The sequence below is a fragment of the Haliotis rufescens genome, unplaced genomic scaffold (assembly GCF_023055435.1).
Source record: "Haliotis rufescens isolate VD_foot unplaced genomic scaffold, xgHalRufe1.0.p SCAF_52, whole genome shotgun sequence".
NCBI classification, from domain to species: domain Eukaryota; kingdom Metazoa; phylum Mollusca; class Gastropoda; order Lepetellida; family Haliotidae; genus Haliotis; species Haliotis rufescens.
In genome coordinates, this window is record NW_025964246.1 from 1,191,645 (window position 1) to 1,209,712 (window position 18,068).

Consider the following 18,068-nt stretch of genomic DNA (forward strand, 5'->3'; position numbering starts at 1 on the left):
AGTTATTCGAGTCGGCGGATTGGTAAGCCAAAGCTTTAAAAAAGTCATACCTATTTATATGAATGAAAAAATATATAGATCTAGCAAAGATAATGATATTCGACGGGACACCAAAAAAAAAATGACGTTGTTCGTGTGAGAAACCTGCCTTGCTTATTTGGGTCGCAACAAGAAATCAAAAGTGCCCTGCCCACTGATGTACATCCGGGTTTACGACAACGTGTTCCTTTCTGGCAAACAAGGAAACAGTATGGCGACAGGACCTCGTGACCGTCTCATGCAGCTGGAGAAAATAGAACACGACATTGGTCTCTGTATACAAAATGCCGGTTTGTAGAACGGGGGTACTTCGTCCGTTTGTTCCCTATGAGTTAATAGTGTTTAAAGTAACTTTTGCATGTACATGCGTCACATTTGTAAGTTACCAAGCAACCAAACTATGCTTCCATAAAAAGTCCACGGAGAAAGTTCGTAATGTTGATGAATATTATTTGGAAGCAGTGTTCAGAGATACAGCAACAGGACCATTCGAGCTCAAACCTCAGTACAAGACCGCATGGCGTTCTGTCAGTCCATTGTCACTGTGAAAAGGAAAAAAATTATTCAAAATTTCAAAAATGAGCGAATGTTGTTTTATGCCACAGTAACCGGGGCTCAAATGTGGCTCAGACATAAAATTATTTTCTGTTTTGTTATCTACAGTGTCAATAAATCAATTAATCTTTGGTAAGACTTCCGCCCGTCTTCCGCCTACGAAATATATTTATTCCAGCAATACCACAGCTGCGGACACCAGAAATGGGCTTCACACGTTGTACCCATGTGGGGAATCGAACCCGGGTCTTTGGCGTGACGAGCGAACGCATTAACCACTAGGCTACCTGATCACACCTATACATGGAAGAAACACGCTAACTGTAAATATATATAACTTTTGGAGGCAGGATGTGGGTGGTAGTGTCTATTAAAGAGTTGCTTTCCTACACATCAATGCATGAGAACAAACAGACAATTGTACCAAGGTTACTCTGCTGGAGGAATTTAACTGAGAATTAAATGACATCAGAATGGACAAACAGGCCTCAAAGTTGCGACTAAAACTGTCGCCAGTGCGACCTAAATTTCGATTTGTCTTCTGTCTAAATTTTAGGCGTGGCCAAACGACTACCTTGAAAATATCTTGTGGCAACTAAATTCTTTTGCTACCCATATGTAGACATAAAAATAAATAAAAGCTGATCTTGGTAAACATGTAGACCTGCTAATAATTGTTCTCGCAAATAATTCCTCCTAAAGTCGACAATGAACCAAAATACATAAATATTAATGTAATTAGTATTTTATTTTAGTTATCAATGCTCATTGGATAAGCAAGGATATACCTATATAATCTGGTGACATAAATTGCATCATTGTTCAAGTCACAAGTAACAAAAATCAAGTACAGTTTCCACTAATATACAATTCCAAGACTAGTGCTGTGACTTGTACCTGTAATAGTTATTTGATAAAAGATAATTTCAAATGCTTTTGGCGACCTACAATATTATCTTGACTTCTCGATTTTACCACTGGCTACCTGAAAAAAATACTTGTTGCCATATATGGCTAATTGGTAAAATTTTAAACTTTTTAGGCCTGACAAAGTTATATTCTGATATTTATTTACCCATGCTTGTTGGTTTTACCAAAGTGGTAAACATCTCAGACATTCATCACTTCAGGCTTGCCTCCCACATTTAGTTGACACGCCATGATATGACTGGAATACTGTTCAAAGCGGCATGAAACCAAACTCAGTCTCATACTCACTCCAGTTTCAAGCAAAAGTGTGTACAAAGAGCCGGCTCTTATAAGAATATTATTTTGGTGGGAAAAAACAGAGTTGAAAGATAAATTTCATGGTTTATGCTGACGGTCTGAACTGTTTATATACGACAGATATATTTTTCCAGAATTTAATTGACCGTAATTAAGGGTGTATATAACACACGAGTGCGTATTATACACGAATATTTGAGTTTTGTGTACATTGATCAATTGGAAGGGGTGCTAATTGGGATTGTTCACTTGCCAATATATTAGCAAATATCGCCGTGGGCGCTTATTAGAGCGGGGCGCTTATTACATCGAATACGGTATTTGAAATTTCTTACTTATAAAAGAGAGAAGTATTTTTATACTATTAAGGAGTGAACTCAATTTTCTAAATTAAAGTGTCCCCCATGTTATGACAGTTCACGATCATTAATAGAGGCAGTTCTCCTGCTGCCGGTGACTAACCTGTTTCAACACATTTCATCCCACTACTCTTCAACATGGCATCACTTCGCTTGATGCAGTAGTCCACATCATGCACAAATTGCCAGAGCCGTGAAGATCCGGGGTAGAATAGGTCTTCAGCAACCCATGCTTGCTGTAAAAGCCGACTATGCTTGTCGTAAGAGGCGACTAATGGGATCGGGTGGTCAGGCTCGCTGACTTGGTTGATGCATGTCATCGATCCCAATTGCGTGGAACGATGCTCATGATATTAATCACTGGATTGTCTGGTCCACACTCGATTATTTACAGACTGCCGTCATATAACTCGAATATTGCTGAGTGGGCATTAAACAACAAACAAGCAAACGTTCTCGTTTATGGAAAAGACTTAGGGGAGCTAACTGTGGGCTGAGGCCAGTGTTATTGCAGCAGTTTCAAAAGAGAAAGAAAAAAGTTCCTATTATTTGTCCGTAACATTTTGATTTGACCGGAATTAGTCAAGTGAAATGCCTGGCGATGTTCATGACCACTTTTTCATCATTGACCCTCGCAGTCTGATGTACATGAACATTTGCCAATGCATTGCACATTGCTATTACAGCAGTACTGACATAGGGTTCCACAACCAACAGGGATTTCTATAGGAATCCACATTAAGTGCCCTTGGCAGGCAAATTGTTAAAAACAGATTAAGTTGTTTATATTCTAGAATATGGAAGTATTTTAACATTTCATTCGATATGGTAATGACTCCTCCTTTTTATTGGTCCTGTTATCTGCAATGATTAATGAGTGAGTGAGAATGGTTTTACGTCGATTTTAGCAATATTCCAGCAATATCACGGCAGGGGACACCAGAAAAGGGCTTCACACATTGTATCCATGTCAGGAATTGAACACAGGTCTTAGGCGTGACGAGCGAACGCTTTAACCACTTGGCTACCAGACCACCCCGCAATGATTACTGAAATACAAGTATATTTGTTATAACTATATTTACATGAATCAGGAATAAATAAGCTCCAATTTGGAAATTTTTACTTAAATTTCATATAGACTTAGGGCCAAATATAGGCCTGTTAGTAGGACTAAATAAGTCTGGGACCACAGATATTTTTTAGTTTTAACTCAAAGTAGCCAACATTTAGCCATTTCTGGGCCCACTTGCACAAAGCGATCTTAGTACTTTAACAGAGACTTACAATAGTCGTTTGCACTAAGATCACTTTGTGCAAGTGGGCCCAGAGTCTTTGATAATATTGAAACTATATTTCAGTCCCATCAGTGAGTGAGTGAGTATGGTTTTACGCTGCTTTAAGCAATATTCCAGCAATATCACGGCGGGGGACACCAGAAATGGGCTTCACACATTGTACCCATGTCGGGAATCGAACCAGGGTCTTCGGCATGACGAGCGAACGCTTTAACCACTAGGCTACCTGTACCGTCCCATCAAGTGTTTTTCTGTATGAAGTAGACAAATTGTAATCAATTTGTAGAGTAGATGAGTGATTAAAGATTAACAGTGATGAGTAGGGTGCACGTGTACTGATATACTTTGTTGTGATATAATGCATGAACGGGGGCACGGGTGGCCCAGTCATCTAAGGCGCCGCGATTCGCTGTGCAGAGTTGCGTCCCTTGGGCACACCAGAAACCTATGATTGTGGGTTCGATTCCTGTTTCCCCTTGATTATGTTTCTAGGTTTGTCAGCACCATACCCGAAGTATGTATGTATGTATACCGAAGTGGTTAACGTCCGAGACCTGCATCACTTCTGGCTTTCCTCCAACATTAAGCTGACACGTCACAATATAACTTGATTATATCATCACTGGATTATCTGGTCCAGATTCAATTAGGTACAGACCACGTCATATAGCTGGAATATTGCTGAGTGTGGCGTGAAACAAACAAACAAACACTAGACCACCAGACCAACATTTATTTAATTTTACTGGTGCTTAAGTAAATATGATAGACTTGGACTAGTGGACAAATGTTTCGTGTCGAACACTGACACCACCTTATACTGTTTTAATACTCAGGCAAATGTCAGATTTGATTAGATAATAGCGAGGGTTCGCTCAGACCTTGTTTTTTTTATTGTGGCTCTATTTCATTGGTTGTTGATTTCAAATCTGTCATCAGAGATGGCGATAACCCACTGCGGTTCATGTCAGGCTGCGTCCGTTCCTTTATATATTGTCCAGGTTTAGCTCTACAAGAACTCGCCAAGGACAAACCGGTTCCAAACAGTGTAACAAACCACACCACCAACTTCCTGAAGACCCTGCAGGGGATAGACAATGGGATGGCGCTTCAGATCAACTATCTCACACAGTACTCCAACGGTAAGATCACAGAGTTCTGCGTAACCATGGGTTACATGTTCCTGGAAATCAGGAAGAATTAGTTTTTTTCCCAAAGTTATTGTGAACTGTAATGATTGTCTTGAGACAACATCCTTTGTCGACACAGAGACTTTATGTTAATGTATGCGGTATGGGCTTGTTAATATGTGGAGTTTGCTCCCATACAATTTGTTTTGTGTTGTTATTGTACGTCCTCCATAGAGGCCATTTCTTCATTCTCCATAGAGGCCATTTTTCTTCTATCTCCATAGAGGCCATTTTCGTCTTTCTCCATAGAGGCCATTTTCTTCTTTCTCCCATAGAGGCCATTTTCTTCTTTCTCCCATAGAGGCCATTTTCTTCTTTCTCCCATAGAGGCCATTTATTCTTCTCCATAGAGGCCTTTTCTTCTCCATAGAGGCCATTTTCTTCTTTCTCCATAGAGGCCATTTTCTTCTCTCTCCCATGGAGGCCATTTATTCTTTCTCCCATAGAGGCCATTTATTCTTCTCCATAGAGGCCTTTTCTTCTCCATAGATGCCATTTTCTTCTTTCTCCATAGAGGCCATTTATCCTCTCTCTCCCTTAGAGGCCATTTATTCTTTCTCCCATAGAGGCCATTTATTCTTCTCCATAGAGGCCATTTATTCTTCTCCATAGAGGCCTTTTCTTCTCTCTCCAATAGTGGCCATTTATTCGTCTCCATAGAGGCCATTTATTCTTTCTCCCATAGAGGCCATTTATTCTTCTCCATAGGGGCCTTTTCTTCTTTCTCAATAGAGGCCATTTATTCTTCTCCATAGAGGCCTTTTCTTCTCTCTCCCATAGAGGCCATTTCTTCTTCCCCAGAGAGACCTTTTCTTCTCTCTCCCATAGAGGCCATTTCTTCTTTCTCCCATAGAGGCCATTTTCTACTTTCTCCCATAGAGGCCATTTCTTCTTTCTCCATAGTGGCCTTTTCTTCTCTCTCCCATAGAGGACATTTTCTTCTTTCTCCCATAGAGACCATTTTCTTCTTTCTCCCATAGAGGCCATTTTCTTCTTTCTCCCATAGAGGCCATTTTCTTCTCTCTCCCATAGAGGAAATTTCTTCTTTCTCCCAAAGAGGCCATTTATTCTTCTCCATAGTGGCCTTTTCTTCTCTCTCCCATAGAGGCCATTTTCTTCTTTCTCCCATAGAGGCCATTTCTTCTCTCTCCCATAGAGGCCATTTTCTTCTTTCTCCCATAGAGGCCATTCTCTTCTCTCTCCCATAGAGGCCATTTATTCTTCTCCATAGTGGCCTTTTCTTCTCTCTCCCATAGAGGCCATTTTCTTCTTTCTCCCATAGAGGCCATTTCTTCTTTCTCCCATAGAGGCCATTTTCTTCTTTCTCCCATAGAGGCCATTTTCTTCTTTCTCCCATAGAGGCCATTTTCTTCTTTCTCCCATGGAGGCCATTTATTCTTTCTCCAATGGAGGCTATTTTCTTCTCTATCCCATAGAAGCCATTTATTCTTTCTCCCATAGAGGCCATTTTCTTCTCTCTCCCATAGAGGCCATTTCTTCTTTCTCACATAGAGGCCATTTTCTTCTTTCTCCCATGGAGGCCATTTATTCTTTCTCCCATGGAGGCCTTTTTCTTCTCTCTCCCATAGAGGCCATTTTCTTCTCTCTCCCATAGAGGCCATTTTCTTCTTTCTCCCATAGAGGCCATTTTCTTCTTTCTCCTATAGAGGCCTTTTCTTCTCCATAGAGGCCATTTCATCTTTCTCCATAGAAGCCTTTTCTTCTCAATAGAGGCTGTGTTCTTGTTTCTCCATAGAGGCCATTTTATTCTTTCTTCTTCTGATCACAGAGGCCATTTCCCCTTTCTACAAGGAGGCCATTTTTTTCTTTCTGCGTGGAGAACATTTTCTCCTCTTGTCATAGAAGCCATTTCTCCTTATATAATGGAGACCATTTCTTCTTTCTCCACACAGGCCACTTTCTCCTTTCTCGAGACAGGCTGTTCTTATTTCTCAACAGAAGTCATTTTCCCTTAAGATTGGCTCTACAGACAGCAAGCAGAATATTTTGTGTGGGACATATAGCTGTACCCATAATATTTAATTTCTCCTCTGATTTCCAGCCAACGCCCATGAGGGTTCTGTGTATGGCCCCCAGAAAGATCTCCACATGGCAATCCACAGAATGCAGCATGTGCGCAAGCTCCTTGAGAAGCTGGATAACATACGCATAGACCAGACTAAAAGACATCAAGGTCAAGTACAAGGTCAAACTCTAACTCAAGGTCAAATTCAAGGTCAGCTTCACACTCAAGGTCAGCTTCACACTCAAGGTCAGCTTCACACTCAAGATCAGCTTCAAACTCAAGGTCAGCTTCACACTCAAGGTCAGCTTCAAACTCAAGGTCAGCTTCACACTCAAGGTCAGCTTCACACTCAAGATCAGCTTCAAACTCAAGGTCAGCTTCACACTCAAGGTCAGCTTCAAACTCAAGGTCAGCTTCACACTCAAGGTCAGCTTCAAACTCAAGGTCAGCTTCAAACTCAAGGTCAGCTTCACACTCAAGGTCAGGTTCCAGTGACTAAAACGTATTCTTTGCCAGAACAGCGTAAATGATGACAACCTCTACGCCCCACGGAAGGATGTGTGAACTTCACAGATTTTCAGGAACATGATTCAGAAACTTTTCATAATTTATTATGAGGGAAGAGGAGGAGGGATGAGGAGGAGGAGGATGTGTCCCAGTAGTCTAGGGGTGTTCCAGTGGTCAAGGGGTGTCCCAGTGGTCTAGGGGTGTCCCAATGGTCTAGAGATGTCCCAGTGTTCAAGGGGTGTCCCAGTGGTCAAAGGATGTCCCAGTGTTCAAGGGGTGTCCCAGTGGTCAAGGGGTGTCCCAGTGTTCTAGGGATGTCCCAGTGGTCAAGGGATGTCCCAGTGGTCAAGGGATGTCCCAGTGTTCAAGGGGTGTCCCAGTGGCCTAGGGGTGTCCCAGTGTTCAAGGGGTGTCCCAGTGGCCTAGGGTTGTCCTAGGAGTGTCCCAGCGGTCTAGGGGTGTCCCTGTGGTCTCGGATTGTCCCAAGTAAATAGGGGTGTCCCAGGGGTCTAGGGATGCCCCAGTGGTCTAGGGATGTCCGAGGGGTCTAGAGATGTCCCAGTGGTCTAGGGGTGTCCCAGTGGTCTAGGGGTGTCCCAGTTGTCTAGGGGTGTCCCAGTGGTCTAGAGATGTCCCAGTGGTCTAGGGGTGTCAGTGGTCTAGGGTGTCCCAGTGGTCTAGGGATGTCCTAGGGGTCTAGAGATGTCCGAGTGGTCTAGGGATGTCCCAGTGGTCTAGGGATGTCCCAGTGGTCTAGGGGTGTCCCAGGGGTCTAGGGGTGTCCCAGTGGTCTAGGGGTGTCCCAGTGGTCTAGGGGTGCCCCAGTGGTCAAGGTGTGTCCCAGTGGTCTAGGGGGGTCCCATTGGTCAAGGGGTGTCCCAGTGTTCTAGGGATGTCCCAGTGGTCTAGGGATGTCCCAGTGGTCAATGGATGTCCCAGTGTTCAAGGGGTGTCCCAGTGGTCTAGGGGTGTCCCAGTGGTCTAGGAATGTCCCAGTGGTCTAGGGTAATGTAACCTCAACCATGAGCTTCTCTGCTTGTGAGATACACCAAAGTGGAAAATGTCAACTATTTGTCCCGGCTCGGGATCAGCCAAGCTGCCTGTCGCATGTGTCTGGAGGCCATCGTCAGGACCATCTTATGTACAAGGATACCTGTATCCTCTAGTCGTGTGACATTTACAAAACGAAAAAATTTGTGCTAGTCTTGGAGAAATTTCAGAAACATGACAGTGTGTTAATCTTTCATGAAGATGATAAGAACACTGTGTGATAAGACTAGTGGTATAAATTGTTTAATAGAGGAAGACTAAAACCTTTCAGGAACATCCATAAAATATTGAATGTAATTGGTGAGGTGAAATGGAGTTAAATGGTGCTTCTATGTTTCTATAGCAACATGCATACATGTGTGCGTGCTTCAACTTTGTCATGTTCTTGTCTGGACTTCTGGTTTCATAGACCTAGCCAACTGAGATACCATGTCGCAATTTACCATGGATACCCAACACCTACACAGTATACGGATGCCAATCCTACTATTTCATTAATGACAAGCAGCAGGCAGGGTAACAACAAGTACCATATTTGAACGTGTTTTGGTATGACGAAGCCAGGGTATCATACCTCTGACACTTCGCCTCCTGCCAGACTCTCTCTGGGTAGCCTTGTGGTTAAAGCGTTCGCTTGTCACGCCGAAGAACCGGGTTCGATTCCCGACATGGGTACAATGTGTGAAGCCCATTTCTGGTATCCCCTGCCATGATATTGCTGGAATATTGCTAAAAGCGGCGTAAAACCATACTCACTCACTCACTCTCTCCACCAGACACCACTTCCTGGAGGTGGTCAAGGGGGAATTGATGTGGTTTCATTCATGTTACTGTTTTGAATATTAAGTAGGATGTTTCCATGCTAGTCATAACTAAGGCCAGACTGTTTTTTGGTGGGGATACATATTTTCTATCCCAAATTCAGGTCAGTAGGTCGAAAAAATAAAAACAAACATTTCAATGTCATTTCATTTCCTCAAAATGTTAAGTAGGTAGGTAAAAAGTAATTTTAAGATAAATTTTAAACAGATTCTTCTTGTGGCTGATGACTTTATCAAATGTTCTAATAAAAGAGTTTCTCACTGTGTACATGTAAATGGAAATAACAAATAATAAGAGTGGATGAATCGGAAATGATTTTATTTTTTAGGAATTATTTAATGAATTTACCAACTTCTCTTTGATTATTTGTGTGGTTAACGCCAACAAGGATTAGTAACCATTTAGTAGAGTTAGTTTGCCAGAGAAATGTCAGTTATCACATCTAATGCTGACAGGGAGGAGGTTTACAAAGAACTCTCTAAATTCACAGATGGTCATCGAATCTGGGCAATCTTCTCAGAGGGAGGCTTATAGTGCTTTGAGCATTCAGGTGAACAGTGTCACTGAACTGTTGCGGATGGTATTCTCAGAGATATTGGAAATATGCCTCAGGCATTTTTAACACTTACATGTGTACCTTTCCTCTTCTTTCACTTCCTCAAGACCAGTGAAGATCCAGGGTAGAATAGGTCTTTAGCAACCTATGCTTGCCGTAACAGGTGACTATGCTTGTCGTTAGAGGCGACTAAGGGGATCGGGTGGTCAGACTCGCTGACTTGGTTGATGCATGTCTTCGTATTCCGATTGCGTGATCAATGCTAATGATGTCAGTCACTGGATTGTCTGGTTCAGACTCAAGATTTTACAGACCGCCGTCATATAGATATTGCTGAGTGCTGCGTTAAAAACCAAAACAAACACTCCCGCCATGTATCCAATGCAGGTTGATCTGTAACAAAGTATCTGGGTACATGTGAGCATTAATTCTAAAGTTTGCTACATGTGCTCAAACTTTGGCCTCGTGATAAGGAAGTCAGTTATTGAGGAAAGGAAACACTTACTCACAGATAGTTTAAATCAGGGGTCCGAAAAATTTAAAATCCCAATCGGACATTTGCATTTAGGCCACGCCCCCTAGCGTATTTTAGAAAGACCTTTCAAAAGTTACACGTGTTCATGATATATAAACAATAAAAACAATAAAAACACCGATATACTTTTCCTGCATCATCTATCAACTGGTGGGTTTCAATATCTTGGCTATCGATGCCTTGCCGCTGTATAAATGTCTGTTTCCTTTGCCCTTCCATCGTCGTAGCGTCGGTCAAGGGTCAATCTCATTAAAATCAGATCTTAGTTCTCGCTGCCGCTAAACAAAGATCTGAGGACATCCCATTAGGGTCACGTCAGAACGACCTTTCATCCGACCAATCAGAGCCTCGCTTACCAGATTATGAAAGTGACAGTCGGAATGTGATTTCTAATCATGCAACCTCGAAAACTTTAACTCCGAACGATAGTTACAGGTTTAACGACTGAATCCATACAATCTAGACCATCTATTAGCCATTCCAGAATGTTCTTTTGTTCAGGTTTCAAATTTGTAATCGAGAATTTGTCAAAATATGTTTCGAAGCGTAGTCGCCAGTTTGAAATTAGTGCCGTAAAGCTAGAGAAAGCTGCCCTCTCATTGGTCATTCCATTGGTTAGTCAAAGTTCGCGCAAGGTCGGTCTGACGTGACCCGTAATGGGATGTCTTCAGATCTTTGTTTAGCGGTAGCGAGAACTAAGATCTGATTTTAATGAGATTGGTCTAGGGTCAAAGTCGTTCAGTCTTGGTCTGCAAATTAAAATTCGCATCAGTCTGTCCAATGTTTCTGTCGTCAAAGAGCATCTGAGTCGAGTCTTGATGAAGTTATTTAAACTATAAGTACACAATTGAATCAGGACAGGTGTCAAGTTTCTATAGATCAGACATGACATTTGAAACAACATTGACAAACTTGTAAACCAAATAATGTGTACTGTTATGAACTGAATCTTTATTCCGAAGTGAGAAAATAATACTGCTATGCTGAATAGCAGTCATTTAGAAATCATTTGTGAGATATGTGTACGTTGTTATCTGTTAAAGCTGTGAAACCTAATCAGCAATGAATAATTAAAACTCTGCTTGCAGACATAGCATTGCTTTGTTGACATACAGCACATTATAACATGACCTGATGTCTGTAGGCCAGGAGTCCATTTAAAACTTGACCTGATGTCTGTAGGCCAGGAGTGCATTTAAACTTGACCTGATGTCCATAGGCCAGTAGTGCATTTAAAACTTGACCTGATGTCTGTAGGCCAGGGGTACATTTAAAACATGACCTGATGATCTTAGGCCAGGGGAGCATTTAAAACATGACCTGATGTCTGTAGGCCAGGAGTGCATTTAAAACTTGACCTGATGTCTGTAGGCCAGGAGTGCATTTAAAACTTGACCTGATGTCCATAGGCCAGGAGTGCATTCAAAACGTGACCTGATGATCTTAGGCCAGGGGAGCATTTAAAACTTGACCTGATGTCTGTAGGCCATGAGTGCATTTAAAACTTGACCTGATGTCCATAGGCCAGGAGTGCATTTAAAACTTGACCTGATGTCTGTAGGCCAGGGGTGCATTTAAAACTTGACCTGATGTCTGTAGGCCAGGAGTGCATTTAAAACTTGACCTGATGTCCATAGGCCAGGAGTGCATTTAAAACTTGACCTGATGTCTGTAGGCCAGGGGAGCATTTAAAACTTGACCTGATGTCCATAGGCCAGGGGAGCATTTAAAACTTGACCTGATGTCTGTAGGCCAGGAGTGCATTTAAAACTTGACCTGATGTCCATAGGCCAAGAGTGGGAGAGGACCTCGACTTGAGCTGGCAGCATTCGGAAATCTCAATTGGGCAACATCAGAGTGCTTGTACCATGGGGTCGCTAAGCTAACAAGGAAAACACTATTCTCGCCAATTAATTCCCCCAGCATGCAGCAGTAGACATGCACAGATAAGATTATGCCCACTGATTCCTTTCTATCATAATATTGGTGGTTTGGAGTTCCAAGGAGTGCCCAACAAAACATCTGGCCTAACAGTCTAGTCATTCTTGGAGGAGGGGGACTCAGCCTCACATGGTACTGTGTCTGTGTTAAGTGCTCTTGGTGGGCCAGTGGTCAGGTGCTGGAGGGGCGGTCGGGTAGCCAAGTGGTTAAAGCATTTACTCGTCAGTTGCAAGTTGCTGTGGTATCAAAATGATGAGTTATGTCGTTATCAACTGTTTACCCTTGGAATTATAACATTAAATGAGTGATGTCAGTTCTAGAATCTTTGTTTTTTATCTTTAGTCAAAGGTGTCGTCCTTAACAAATGTAGGGCGGCGGGGTAGCCTAGTGGTTAAAGTGTTCACTCGTCACGCCGAAACTGGCTTCGATTCCCACATCGGTACAGTGTGTGTATCCCCACCATGATATTGCTGGAATAAAGCTAAAAGCTGTGTAAAACGATACTCACTCACCTTAACAAATGTTGAGTTTACCAAAGGGCATCACAAGTGTTTGCAGAACTTTAAGAATAAAAACTCATGGTATCATACCGAATTGGTGGATAGTTTGGATTCAGGACAAGTTAGGTTGTTGACCAATCTTCAGGTGGTCAGGCTCACTGACTTGGTTGATGTATGTCATCATATCCCAATTGCGTGGATTGATGCTCACGATGTCAATCACTGGATTGTCTGGTCCAGACTTGATTATTAACAGACCACCATCATATAGGTGGAATAATGCTGAGTGTGGCGTTAAACAACAAACAAACAAACCAATATTTGCAGAGCTTTAAGAATACAAAGTCATTGTATCATATCCAACTGTTGGTTAGTTTGGTTTCAGGACAAGTCAGTCTCTTGTTTGACATCACCTGATAAAGGTGAGCTTCAGTACCTCGGGTAATCTGGACCATTAATTAATCTGGACCAATCTGTACTTAATTGTGTACCGGAATATTGAGGTTTGTTTGTTTGTTTGTTGTTTAACACCGCACTCAGCAATGTTCCAGCTATATGACGGCGGTCTGTAAATAATAGAGTCTGGACAAGACAATCCAGTGATTCACATCATGAGCATCGATCCACGCAATTGGGATCGATGACATGCATCAACCCAATCAGCGAACCTGACCACCCGATCCAGTTAGTCGCCTCTTATGACAAGCAGTCACCTTTTACAGCAAGCATGGGTTTGCTGAAGACCTATTCTACCCCGGATCTTTACGGGTCCGAAATATTGTGTGTGGTTCAGACTCAAATATGTACAGAAATAATGTGTGTGATTCTGACTTAATTATTTACAGGAAAATTGTGGTTCAGACCTAATGATTTACAGGAATGTGGTGTGTGGTTCAGACTTGATGATTTACAGGAATGTGGTGTGTGGTTCAGACTTAATGATTTACAGGAGTATGGTGTGTGGTTCAGACTTAATGAATTACAGGAATGTGGTGTGTGGTTCAGACTTAATGATTTACAGGAACACTGCTGACTACAACATTACACAACTTTGTACTCAGTGACTAGGTTGATTGCATCGATCATTGCTCACAATGTCTGTCACCCAATGATTGCTCTACTGTAAGTGATAATGTTTGCATCATCACTGAAATAGTTGTTCTATGGAATGAATACCTCGCTGTGGCTGTTCTCGATGAATACTACATGGATGGATCATTTCCTGGAGAGAGGCAGGACTTGGCAGCAGGGGAAATTGGCTTGAAATATTCACATGCCTAAACAATGATAACACAGGGACACAAGCCTAAACGTCTGGAATCCAATTTGGAGTGTGTCGGTTTTGAAAATTTACTCTGTAATTTTTGAAAGTATTGTGATCAGCAGCAGTAGAAATTAATCTGAAGAATTGACCAACCTGAATTGTGACAACACAAAAAGGCACTCCTGACATATTTTCTGTGTAACTGAGAGGGGGAGGGGAAAAGCTCTGCAGTCAGCAATGTTCTAAATTGGTTCCATTGTAGATTTGCGCAGCAGCAAAAAGTGAGTGAGTGAGTGAGTTGGGTTTAATGCCGCTTTTAACAGTATTCCAGTTATATCACGGCGTGTCAGCTTAATGTGGGAGGAAATGCCGAAGACCCGGGTTTGATTCCCGACATGGGTACAATGTGTGAAGCCCATTTCTGGTGTGCCCCGCCTTGATATTGCTGGAATATTGCTAAAAGCAGTGTAAAACAATATTCACTCACTCACCATATGAACCATCAACCTTTCTTCTCCGGACCCCAAAGCTGAGATCTAACACCTCTGGGAATTCTTCACTCATCTCAACAATTATACACACAAACATGTAGACCAAGTCATCTCAACTTCAGCCCCTCCCTCATAGGAAAAGCTTCCATTTAATATATACATCTTGATATTAACACGAGCGTGTATTAAATGCGAAAAATGCTAAAGGTCTTTGGTCGCATTATTAAACATCGCATTTATGTAAAAATAAGACATTTTGGACAGCAGGAATACCAACTTACACATATGCTGAAAACAAACAACTATGTGTTCAACACCGCTGTTTATTGAGCAGCACTTGTAACAAGTATATTGTCAACAATGTCATTCAAACACTAATTACATCCTGTGTATTGTCACTGCTGAGGTCAAGACAAGAGTTCTCATCACTGATCACACCTGCAAGTCCAGACAGACGCCTCCCAACATGGTGTCTTTGTTCTTTGCGACTGCGTCAAGGGCCGACACGAGCCAGCGGGCTGTATTGTTTTAGCGGAAGTACGCTACTCAGCGCTAATAAGCGGTGCTATTTGGTGTGTGATTGGATTAATGTAAGATTGGAATCAGGTGAGGATTCTCCTGTTAACCTGACAGAGGACATTTTCTCTAGATAGAAATCTACTGATGCTTGAGAGGAGGGGTGGGGTGGGGATTCATTCAGGGGTGGGGTCGCATTAATTTCACGATTTACAGTATTCTGTACCATGGTTCATTATTCTTTCTTTCATCTATGTTTGTTTGTTGTTTAATGCTGCACTCAGCAATTTTCTAGTTATATGACAGCAGTCCGTAAATAATGGAGTCTGGACAAGACTTGTTCTGGGTTGCTGAAGACCTGTTCTACCCGGGATCTTCGTGGGGGACAAGCATGGTATGCTTGAGACCAATTCTACCCGGATCTTCAGGTGTTGTTCATTATTCAGCCTTACTTGACAACGCTATAAGGATCAATACCAAAATGGTGCTTTTACAGTATAATAACGACGTTGTTATCCATTGATTGTGTCCACTTTGACATTTGTATATACAAACGTTATCAGTCATTTCCTAAAGCACTCTCTCTACGTGAACTCTCACATTTAGACATGACGTCACTCTGGAATGTGATCGTCATAATACAATGAATGACGTCACATGATTCCGAGATAACTGGACTCGTCTGGTTAGCAGAATGGAAAAAAACAGATAAAGTTGTTCTGATAAGTATTGATCCAGCTAAATATTTAATTATCATGGTATCCATTCCACCAAGGTGAAAATCCCGTAATGAGGGATAAGAAAAAACTAATCAAGATTGGTGACCCATGATGATCCTGGGTAGTATAGGTTTTCAGCAACCCATGCTTGTTGTAAGAGGCGACTAACGGGGCTTGTTGATGCATGTCATCGTATCCCAATTGCGTGGATCAATGCTCATGATATCAATCACTGGATTGTCTTGTCCAGACACGATTATTTACAGACCGCCGCCATATAGCTGGAATATTATTCATGCACAGTGAAATGTCCAGATTTCTGGACTTGAATCACTTTTAATGTTTTTCAACGAATCAGACTGAATAAGGATGCAACACAAACAGTGAGTGAGTGAGTTGGGTTTAACGCCGCTTTTAACAGTATCCCAGTTATATCACGGCGTGTCAGCTTAATGTGGGAGGAAAGCCCCAAGTGATGCAGGTCTCAGATGTTTATCACTTCTGCGAAACCCCACGAGCACAGGTATGGTGCTGACAAACCTAGAAACATAATGGGGGCGAACCGTGATTCGAACCCACAATCAGGTTTCTGGTGTTCCCAAGGGATGCAACTCTGCACAGCGAATCGCAGCACCTTAGACGACTAGGGCAACACAAACAGGTGACACAGTAATGTCGCTTCTCCAGAGGAGGGTCGGTGGGGTAGCCTTGTGGTTAAAGCGTTCGCTCATCAGGCTGAAAGCCTGGGTTCGATTACAGTGGGTACAGTGTGTGAAGCCTATTTATAGTGTCCCCTCGCTAGCTGTGATATTGCTAAAAGCGGCCCAAAACTCACTCACCCAACACCCCATCCACCCCACAGTAAGACATGCTGTGACACCACCAATAAGGGGAAAGTCATTTAAAGCAAATAAATATCGATAAAAATCTCATCAGAATTGTTTACATACTACTTTGAATTTCACAATAGCAAAAACACACACAGCGACAACAAAAAGACAAAATCCAAGCTGACAAAAAACGGGTTTGAGACGGATTCAATCCAAGGCGCTTTGAAGTGCAACGACTTCTACATTTCGACAGACAAATAACGATCGTAGCACTTTCTTTAAGATTGGTGCAGCATTGGACAATAAATGACAACAACATCGCATCTACCAGCATATTTACAAAATATAGATACACCAACATAAGACCTATGTACAGCGGACTTCAACCACGCATCTGTGAAACAGACATCAGATCGAACACACTTACACAACACCACTGTACATCTAATGGCCCAGACAACGCAATACCTCATGACTGGCTGTCTTGTCTGAAAGGCAGGTGATGCATGTCCGTTGCAAGACAACTGGATTGCGACATACAATTTGGTCTCAGGACGAATGTGAGTGACCGCACACTACACGTGCTGCCAACCAGAGACGTTGCTGCAAACTGCTTGTACACTGAAGCGCATGCGCACATGTACTGAGTGCTTACCACAAAACTACTTTTCATGTACAATTCTCTTAAGAGACTTCTACTGAAAATTGCAACTCTCCTTTAAAAAAATTACTTTAAATAATTTTGATCATTTATAGCCCTTTGGAAACTGAATGATTCACACAAATTACTTACACACTACAAACCTGTCAAGTCTTTGAGCCTTTTGGAAATATCGGAAAATCTAACACATTTACGCATCTACAGTCTAGATCTTGTGCACTTCAATATCAGAGAGTTATTCTCAGTCAATCGTTGGATCTTTCTGGTCTTCTTGTTCTTCTGACAGTTCTGGTTTCTTGGACTGGAGTAAGCATCTCTTTTGGTGGTGAGTCTAACGGCTTTTCTGTAGACTCATCTGCTGGGGTGTCTTCCAAGAATTCTTTCTCCAAGTTTTCTGCAAGTGGCGCCTGTTTCTTCTTCATCGTTGACCTACTGCTGTTTCCATGTTATAAGATCAAGGTGTATCATCCTTGGTTATAGCCGCAGGTTTCCATCTACCAGCTTGTTGTACATGGACAACATCTTCTCTTTCCTTCAATTTGGGCAGAATTTTCTCGTCACTGCTTCTGTTTGAGTTGTTTCTTTTTCGTCTTCTGATTAATTATCTTTGAATCAGCTGTTGACTCATTCCTATTTGAGCAAGCGAAGCAATGTCATCTATTGGAGTGTTCCTTTATTCCAATGATTGTGGGTTCGAATCACATTTCGCCCCAATAACATTCCTAGATTTGTCAGCACCATACCCGTGCTCGTGGGTTTCACCAAAGTGGTAAACGTCTGTGACCTGCATCACTTTAGGCTTTTCCTCCCACATTAAGCTGACATGCCGTGATGTAACACTGTTAAAAGCGGCGTTAAACATAACTCACTCACTCATCTTCCCCTTTATCTTTCAAACTCGGACGGGGCGGTCTAGTGGTTAAAGTGTTTGCTCGTCACACCGATGACCAGGGTCCGATTCCCGACATGGGTACAAAGTGTG

General features: G+C 42.2%; 1 protein-coding gene across 4 annotated transcripts; it reads left to right on the plus strand.

Moving 5' to 3' along the window:
- Positions 1-244: 244 nt before the first annotated feature.
- Positions 245-8,381, plus strand: LOC124144050 (mediator of RNA polymerase II transcription subunit 11-like). Of its 4 annotated transcripts, XM_048384931.1 has the most exons (4): positions 245-329; positions 4,480-4,620; positions 6,731-7,084; positions 7,175-8,381. In XM_048384931.1, the coding sequence occupies exons 1-4, from the start codon at positions 251-253 to the stop codon at positions 7,222-7,224; spliced, it is 624 nt and encodes a 207-aa protein (XP_048240888.1). In that variant the 5' UTR covers positions 245-250; the 3' UTR covers positions 7,225-8,381. The 4 variants fall into 4 exon arrangements, with proteins under 4 accessions (XP_048240888.1, XP_048240890.1, XP_046369233.2 ...); XM_048384933.1 differs by having other exon boundaries at positions 245-344; positions 6,731-8,381; XM_046513277.2 differs by having other exon boundaries at positions 6,731-8,381.
- Positions 8,382-18,068: the final 9,687 nt, after the last annotated feature.

What these genes read in the sequence shown, in the direction of transcription:
- LOC124144050 (XM_046513277.2), top strand. Translation starts at nt 251, where the DNA reads ATGGCGACAGGACCTCGTGACCGTCTCATGCAGCTGGAGAAAATAGAA. An exon ending in TCTCTGTATACAAAATGCCG is followed by an intron (nt 330 to 4,479) that starts GTTTGTAGAACG and finishes TATATTGTCCAG; the next exon opens with GTTTAGCTCTACAAGAACTC. An exon ending in TCTCACACAGTACTCCAACG is followed by an intron (nt 4,621 to 6,730) that starts GTAAGATCACAG and finishes TCTGATTTCCAG; the next exon opens with CCAACGCCCATGAGGGTTCT.